The 8,599-nt window shown below is 50.3% G+C and overlaps 1 protein-coding gene and 1 non-coding gene across 10 annotated transcripts; both read left to right on the top strand.

Moving 5' to 3' along the window:
• The first annotated feature begins 112 nt into the window (after nucleotides 1-112).
• On the top strand, nucleotides 113-8,353 carry MAGED2 (MAGE family member D2). Of its 9 annotated transcripts, none has more exons than XM_045470661.1 (13): nucleotides 113-229; nucleotides 1,741-1,814; nucleotides 2,167-2,622; nucleotides 3,225-3,533; nucleotides 3,652-3,715; nucleotides 3,973-4,052; nucleotides 4,576-4,670; nucleotides 5,377-5,456; nucleotides 5,550-5,592; nucleotides 5,920-5,982; nucleotides 7,106-7,220; nucleotides 7,611-7,706; nucleotides 8,219-8,353. In XM_045470661.1, exons 2-13 carry the CDS (start codon nucleotides 1,770-1,772, stop codon nucleotides 8,291-8,293), a joined length of 1,521 nt encoding a protein of 506 aa, XP_045326617.1. In that variant the 5' UTR covers nucleotides 113-229; nucleotides 1,741-1,769; the 3' UTR covers nucleotides 8,294-8,353. The 9 variants fall into 9 exon arrangements, with proteins under 9 accessions (XP_045326617.1, XP_045326610.1, XP_045326616.1 ...); XM_045470654.1 differs by having other exon boundaries at nucleotides 114-229; nucleotides 7,611-8,029; XM_045470660.1 differs by lacking the exon at nucleotides 113-229 and adding an exon at nucleotides 670-843 and having other exon boundaries at nucleotides 1,741-1,791.
• Nucleotides 6,819-6,948, top strand: LOC123595559. The gene has a single exon (XR_006711247.1). It is a non-coding gene; the product is annotated as a small nucleolar RNA SNORA11 (small nucleolar RNA).
• Nucleotides 8,354-8,599: the final 246 nt, after the last annotated feature.

Raw genomic sequence — 8,599 nt, 5'->3', positions numbered from 1 at the left:
TTGGTTGGAAGGGCTGCAGACCGAGCCTGGTACAGTGGCATAAACACGGGCTTTGGCGTCAGACAGCCCTGAGCTGGGCCCCATTGCCCCACCCCCAAGGAAGGAGGGGGGTGGCAGGGGGCTGCGGAAAGGGGCTGGGCTGGGCTGGTTTCAGCTCTAGTCCAGGAGGCTGAGACTTTGAGAGGGACTGAGAGAGGGCAGACGCATTTGGGACTTGCTCGAGGACCAGGTAAGGGGCGTTGAGATTTTGGGTTTCCTGGCAGCCAGTAGTTTCAGCCCCCTCGAACCTATAGCCAGGCAGGTGGGCAATCTTTACTGCACCACTGCAGCTGAGGGAGAGATGACCTGGAGCTGGATGTAGGCAAAGAAGACCACTTAGAGTAGTAGGCGGTAGGACTATGGGTCAGAGATTAGTCGGGGAGAAGAACGGGGAACCGGACTTGTTGGGTGGCTGACTGGGAGTATGAGGGGGAGGGGAACATTGAGGGAAAGTGTAAATCCAGAGAAGAAAATAGGAAATGCAGAGAAGGGTTAAGGAATACTAGGGAAGGGGGTGCATAGGTAACGTGGAGGAGGATGTAAGGAATGGGGATAGGGAATTCTGAGGGGTAAACAGGAAATGTGAGGGGTAATAGGGAGCAAGAAGCAAGGCTGAGGGAATACGGGGGTGGGGGGTGATAAGGAATGAGGAGCAGAGAGGGGGGAAGGGCAGACTGGCTGCGACGGAGGCCCCCTAGGGAGGCGGAAAGGGGCGGGACCATTTCCGGCCTAGAGCGGGGAGGGCAGTCTAGGAGTTTTGGAGGGCCTTGGAGAGTGGACGCACTCTTCTTTAAGGAGAAGGAGGTGAGCTGCGGGGCCCAACTCTCGATCCGCTGTCCAGTAGGGGCTCTGTGATCTACAGCCCAACCCTCTGGGATCTGGGGAAAACCTGCTGTAGGGACCGGATCGTACCGGATCCATCCGGATGGGAAGGGAGGGGACTGGACCCGGTTTGGCTGGGCCCAAGATGGAATCACTGGCTTCAGTCTGATTTGAGGAGGGGGTGTATTAAGGAAGGGGCGGAACCAAGATGTGCTTTGCCCCTGGTCGGAGGGGGCGTGTTGTGAAAAAGGGTGGGACCGGGCGGGCGGTACTGTGGACTTCGGGTGGGTATGAGTAAGGGGAGGGGCTGGGACCACCAGATACTGCGATAATTTTAGAGGGAGGCCTGTTGGGGAGGGGGCGGGGCGGAGTGGCACGGCGGACCGAAAGAAGGGCGTATGTTGGAAACGGTTGTGGACAGAGGCCGGCCCATTGCGCATGCGCACTATGGATCCCTAGGAAGGGGCGTGTAAAGGGCCAGCTTGGAGACAGGGGCAGATGCCGAGTGCGCATGTGCACGGTGGACATCAAAGAAAGAGCTTGTGCTGGGAAAGCGGGTGGGGCTAAGGTGGGCCCTGCAACGAATGCGCATGCGTACTGTTGGCCTGCGGCTGGGGGGGGGGGTGGGGGGGTGTATTGGGAAAAGGGGCGGGGTCCCCAGCTGCCGCGCTGGCACATCTTCCTGGAGGAGGGGAGGGTGCGGCTGCAGAGAATTGAGATCTAGAAGCTCTGGATTACTGAATCTAAGAACGTAGTCTTTGGGGGTGGGGGAGGGGTTTGGGATTGGGGCCCTACAGAAAGTGAGGATCCGTTTCCAGGCAGAACTAGAGGGAGGACGTTCTGGAGGCTCCCCTTTTCACCCAAGCCTTCTCTCCTTAGGCTCAGCTCTTGCCAGGCCAACTTGAGACATGTCTGACACAAGCGAGAAAGGTACGGGTCCAACCCGCTTCCAGGTAAGGCCTCCTTCCTTCTTCTCCTTTGCTTCTTCTCCAACCCCTATTGCTGCTTCAGTTCCCTTGGCACCACCCCCCCCCCAACACTTTCTTGTCTGGGTGCCCCTCCCCCCACTCTGTAGAGGGAGGAAGGGAGGGAGGAAGGAAGGAGGGAGGGAGGGAGGGCAGGCCAGCCATTCTTGTGCCATCACTTCCTGCTCAGAGGAAAGAGAGTCCTTGTGGGTTAGGTGGGCAGAGCACATCACAAGTAGGAGTTAGTATAGGTCAGAGAAGTGAGGCCTGGAATTTTGGAGCCACTTGCTTACTTGGGGGTGGGGAGAAAGTCTGTGAGCTTTCCTGCTTCCTCTTGCAGGCTGAAGCTTCAGAGAAGGACAGTGGCTTGAAGATACAGAGCCTATTGACAGTGACCCAGAGCTCGGAGGTCTCAGAGACACAGAAGACATCAAAGGCACCAGAGGTCTCAAAGGCCACAGAGGTCTCAAAGACTCCAGAGGTTCGGGAGACAGCTGCCACTCAGGCCTCACCTAACACTAAGCTGACTGATACCCAGGTTCTGGCAGCTGAAAAGAAGAGTCTAGCAGCTGACACCAAGATGCAGAGTGCTGACCCTCAGCCTGTGACACTGCCTGCCACTGAGACCAAAAAGGTCAGCTGTGTGGCTAATACAAAGGTCAATATAAAGGCCCTGGAGCCTGAGGATCCTGCCTCTCAGGCTTTGGCAGATGAACCTAAGCCTGAGGGTGCAGCTGCTCAGGTTCAGGAGAATCAGGATACTAGGCCCAAGGTCAAGGCCAAGAAAGCCAGAAAGGTAAGACCTCTGTAATCACACTCTTCCCTTTTCACTTCTCCCAGTTAGTTCATTTGTTTTGCAAACATTTAGAAAGTTTCCTGTGCTCATCAAGGCTGTGGGGGACAATAAGAGGAATGTGATACAATTTCTCTCTGCAGAGAGTTCACAGACTCGTGGAGAAATGAGATAGTACACATAGCTGCAATCTGAATATAAAGCAGTTTGTATTTACATAGTAGCTACCATGTGTTAGACCTTGAGCTAGGCACATTCATACGGGTTATCTCATTAAATCCTGAAAATAATACAGTTTTATAGAGAAGGAAGCTGAGTCCCAGAGAGGTGGAATGACTTTTCCAGGGTGGTACAAGCAGGAGCAGTGGTGGACATCGGGAGAGGAGAATCCTCAGGCCCCATCCTTATGTTCCTTCTGGCCTGGTGAAGAGATGAAACTACTGCCTGGAAGTCTGTGAAAAACAAACCCAAGACTCAACATGGCCAATATCTAGTCAGGCTGTTACTACATGGGTGGGATTAGAGGAACCTTCTGGAAAACATAGGATGAGGGAGAAGGAACATCTACTTTATCTGACAATATTTTGCTCTCTCTATTAATGCAGGTGAAGCCTCTGAATGGTGAAGAGGATGGCAGCAGTGATCAGAGTCAGGCTTCTGGAACCACAGCTGGCCGAAGGGTTTCAAAGGCCCTAATGGCCTCAATGGCCCGCAGGGCTTCAAGGGGCCCCATAGCCTTTTGGGCCCGCAGGGCATCAAGGACTCGGTTGGCTGCTTGGGCCCGGAGAGCTTTGCTCTCCCTGAGATCACCTAAGGCCCGTAGGGGCAAGGCTCGCCGCCGAGCTGCCAAGCTCCAGTCATCCCAGGAGCCTGAAACACCACCACCTCGGGATGTGGCCCTTTTGCAGGGGAGGGTAAGAACCCTGTTCTCTGTACTTTTCCTTATCTACTGCCTTGCCTTCTTTTTCTGCCTTCCCCTCAAATCTTTTGCAAACATATTTTGATCTTTCTACCTTTTTTTCCCTTGTCCAGGCAAACGATTTGGTAAAGTACCTCTTGGTTAAAGACCAGACAAAGATTCCCATCAAACGCTCAGGTAGTGTCCTGCTAACCCTCCATTCCCTAAACTGTGCTCTCCATTGCCCACTTTCCCATGTGCTGAGGACATTCCTTGCCCTTATGCTCCTACCTGTGTACTCCCAAAGTTCTAATTTGGCAGTGCTAGCATCTCTATTCATTATTTCAGAACTGTTTGTGCCACCCACAGCAGGGTTGTCAAAGGGTCTTTAGCTTGGGTTTTGGGCCACCTGGCTTCACTTCAGCTCAGGTGCTCGCAACATTCTCCCCTTGCAGACATGCTGAAGGACATCATCAAAGAATACACTGATGTGTACCCTGAAATCATTGAACGAGCAGGCTATTCCTTGGAGAAGGTGAAGTGGCAGCTGTGGGGGATGGATGCAGTGGGGAAGCATTGAATTAAACAAGTGTACATGTGTCTTCTGGGGGTGGGACTGCTCACTAATTCAGTCCCATCACTGTGTGGATGGGTAGATAGTAGCCTAAGGAGGGGTATAGACTAGCCCAGGGTCACATAGCATGTCTGGCAAAAGCACAGCTAGGACCCAAGCCACCCAACTTAGTCCTGGTTTCTGTCTGCTGCTGTAGATGTCATGTAATGTATTTCACATGCTCACCTCTTTCCTTCCATTCCCCATTCTCTGTCTCCCTAGATTCCCGATAATCTCAGAGAAGATGCTGATAACAATAGTACATTTCTTACCTGTTTGCTGTGTGCTGATCACTTAACGTTTATGTAGATTATTTCACTGGCCCCTTCCCCCTGTACACACACACATGCACACCCACACCCCCACATACCTAGGTACACGGGGAGCTGTGGGATGCCCAGGAAGCTGAATTTATGATCTCACAAGCTGTTCTCCCCATCCATAGGTATTTGGGATTCAGTTGAAGGAAATTGATAAGAATGACCACTTGTACATTCTTCTCAGCACCTTAGAGCCCACTGATGCAGGCATACTGGGAACGTAAGCTGGGAAAGGGCTGGGGTGGGAGGGAGGCTCTGCTTCTGTCTATGGCACTACCCCATCCCTGTCAACTCTCCCCACATCTCCTTAGAGAGGCAGGAAGACAGGGCCTGAAAAGCTCCTCTTTCAGTTCACACATAGTTGGAGCCTTGCATATGGTAGTGGTGCTTGATTATGATTGAATGAAGGTGTAGAAGCCTGAAGCAGTGCATTCCTACTATCCAGTTTTCTGTTTTTTCCAGAAGCTTCCCAGGAAAGTAGACCTGTCATTGCTTGTCTCTTCCTACTGGCTTTGGTAGAGTGGTTCTCAAAGGAAAGTTTCCTGGTGTGGGTAAATCATGATGCTCACAGGACAGGAACATCACTGGGGCTGTGCCTAGAATTTTCTTGGGGTAGAGGGATCTGGGAGAAAAAGGTGGGACTCACGCTAGCTGGGTGCCTGGGTTGTACCAGGTTTCAGGCATTCTTCCATCCTCTCAGCAACTGAGGTAGGGAGGATTGGATTTTCCCATTTTACTGAATAGGAGACTGAGGCTCAAGAGTCTAAGTGCCTTGCCCAGGGTCACGTAGAGCTTGAAGCATAGACTGGGCAGAATTCTCTCATGTCTGAGGAATCTGGGAGAGGCTAGCCTAGTGAACTGACTGGTGTATTTTTTGCAGATGGCTGCTGGACATAAACCTCCTCTCTACCCTGTTATTTTCCTAGGACTAAGGATTCACCAAAGCTGGGTCTCCTCATGGTGCTTCTTAGCATCATCTTTATGAATGGAAATCGGTCCAGTGAGGGTGAGTGGCTGGGCATGCAGCTGAATGGGTGGCCACAGTTGGAATTCCACATGTTCATTTTCTGTCCCTGTCTCTTCTTGCCTCCCCTTGCAGCTGTCATCTGGGAGGTGCTGCGCAAGCTGGGGCTGCGCCCTGGGTATGATTGGGCTCTTTCAGTGCTTGCTGTCCATGTTGTCCTTTGACAAGAGAGGAGTCCCAGGATTGCATCAGTCTGGTGGTCTGGTGGAATAGATGGAAGTGCTAGTAGAGGGTCCAGGGTTCTGACCTGGGTGGATGGGGAAATGTTCCCAAACTCTCTGCCCCCGTCCCACTATCTCTTGGGCTTCTGTGGAGTTTTCCTCTTGTGCTAACAGTCTCTTTTCCATGTTGAAAATGCCTCTGCATACCTCTGGGAAGTGCCATATCTGATTGATTGATTGATTGATTGATTGACTTATTGATGGATTTTTCTTTTTGCTATCAGGATACATCACTCACTTTTTGGGGATGTGAAGAAGCTTATTACTGATGAGTTCGTGAAGCAGAAGTAAGTGTGTGTCTGGTGATGGTGTGTTCCATGTGTTTTGCCTGTTTTCAGAGCTGAGTGATTAAGCTATAGTGCGTGTGTGTGTGTGATTAGGCATGTGTATATGTGTGTGTGTGGCAGATGGTAGGTAGCTTATTTCTGAGGTAGTGAGAGTGAGCAGGAGGACACATTTCCTGACCGAAATGTACTCTCACTTATGCCCTCAGTGCAATTTCTTCAGGGTAGGGATTGTCATTACCAATGTTGTGCATGTGAGTAAACTGAGGTTCAGAAAGGTGAAGTAATTTGCTTAAGGGGTTGCACAGGTAGCAAATGGAAGAGTCATATTTAGGTACTGGCCCCAGTGCCTTGGTTATTTTTTACTGTGCTAACCAGGGCTTTATAGAAATTAATGTCCATAAAGAAATGCCATAGAATCATAGCTTTAGGCAGCCAAGTACTATGCTGGGGCTTGACTTGTGCATCTCATTTCATTTTCATAACTACCGTATACCCAGTATAGGTGCTGCCATCCCATCCCCATTGTCAGTTGAGGGACCTGGGTCTCAAAGAGTGGAAGTCTGATTGTGGCCCTGGCTGGTAAGGGGCCCATTTGGTCACGGAGCCCTCTTCACTTTCTAGCCAGGGCCCATTGTGTCTGTGGTTCTTAGCACATGTGCACTCACACAGAGACATTAGCATGCACCTGCATGTGTGTGTGTGTACACATGTACACACACACAGTTGGGAGTATGCACAAAATACGCTACTCTTGGTGGACTATTTCTTCTCTTTATAGTCATTTTCTATGGTGGACTGTCCCAGGGCTCCCCAGGTTACAGATATGACCCAGTGGTGGGGTGTGCTCAGAGCAGGGGCCCTGAAGAAATGGCTCCTCTGTTTACAACACACCCAGCAAGAATCTGGGTTCATTGTGACAAAGGGCACAGAAGTTGTGGCCTTCTTATGAGCAGATACTCTACATGTATCTCATCTTGCACCTCCACATGGCTTCTGGGCAGGACCAATGGGATAGGGCTCCATATTGGAAGAAAAGCTATAGTATATAGTGGGGATGTCCAGTCCATACATGGATGGGCTGTGGTTGTCTTAGACATAAAGGCTTTCAACTTCTCTTTTCAAGGTACTTGGACTACGCCAGAGTCCCTAATAGCAATCCCCCTGAGTATGAATTCTTCTGGGGCCTGCGCTCCTACTATGAGACCAGCAAGATGAAAGTCCTCAAGTTTGCCTGCAAGGTAATTGGATCACTGCCCAAGCTTGGCATATCAAGAGCATGGGGTGCCACTGGCTAAAGTAGGCTGTGTGTATAGCAGCCTGCAGCTCATACATGAACATTCTGAAGCCTCTGTTAATGTGCCATTTATCTGAATCATTTAATTTGTACAACTAACGTCATTACCCTATACCAGATGAGAAAACTCAGACTCACAGAATTTATTAGATAACATGTCCAAGGTCACAGAGCTAATAAGGGTCAGAGCAGGGATGGAATGTTAGGTACGTAATTACTGTAGTATTTATTATATTGCTATTATTGTGTAGGGCACGTAACATGGTGCCTAGCATAAAGTAGGTGCTCACTTCTTAGATTCTGATCCTTCTGATGGTTGTTATTTCTGTTTCAGGTACAAAAGAAGGATCCCAAGGAATGGGCAGCTCAGTACCGAGAGGCAATGGAAGCAGATATGAAGGCTGCTGCCGAGGCTGCAGCTGAAGCCAAGGCGAGAGCTGAGATTAGAGCTCGAATGGGCATTGGGCTTGGCTCTGAAAATGCTGCTGGGCCCTGCAACTGGGATGAAGCTGATATTGGACCCTGGGCCAAAGCCCGGATCCAGGCGGGAGCTGAAGCTAAAGCCAAAGCCCAAGAGAGTGGTGGTGCTAGCTCTGGTGCTAGTGCCAGTGCTAGTGCCAGTGGTGGCTTTGGTGCCAGTGCCAGCCTAACTGCTACTCTCACATTTGGGCTCTTCACAGGCCTTGGTGGAGCTGGTGCCAGCACCAGTGGCAGCTCTGGTGCCTGTGGTTTCTCCTATAAGTGAGATTTCAGGTATCTACTTAGACTGGGTCTGGACAACTTGGGCCTATGGGGTTGGGATGAGGAACTGGCTGGTTATAGGAAGGCCAAGGTTGCAGGACCGTATGGAGCATATGGGAAAACCCCACGATTAGCATTTTATTCTTTCCCTTTTGATGGTTATCAGTTGACTTTTTCAATTTATTTTACTTGTGTTTTCAGATATTCCTAATCCCAGCAGTCTTTCTCTTCGAGCCAGGGTGCATCCTCAGAAACCTACTCAACACAGCACTCTAGGCAGCCACTATCAATCAATTGAAGTCGACACTCTCCATTAAATCTACTTGCCATTTCTGAGTTTGTTGCTTTTTTTTTTTTTTTGGTGGGCTATCACATTTTGGTATGACATTTAAAATTGGAAGAGTTTCTGCCTCAATCTATATTTATTGGATTCAGGGGAGCAAAATTAGCATGCCTCACTGGGATAATTTGGGTGTCAGCAGTACAGGCATCTGTAGTCAGCAGTACAGGCAGGATTGCAGTGGGGTGGGGAGTCAGGATTGTAAGCACAGAGGACACACTTTGAAGGAGTGAAGTGGGCAA

Source organism: Leopardus geoffroyi, chromosome X, assembly GCF_018350155.1.
Source record: "Leopardus geoffroyi isolate Oge1 chromosome X, O.geoffroyi_Oge1_pat1.0, whole genome shotgun sequence".
In the NCBI taxonomy this organism is placed as follows: domain Eukaryota; kingdom Metazoa; phylum Chordata; class Mammalia; order Carnivora; family Felidae; genus Leopardus; species Leopardus geoffroyi.
This window is presented reverse-complemented; position numbering and strand designations above follow the sequence as displayed.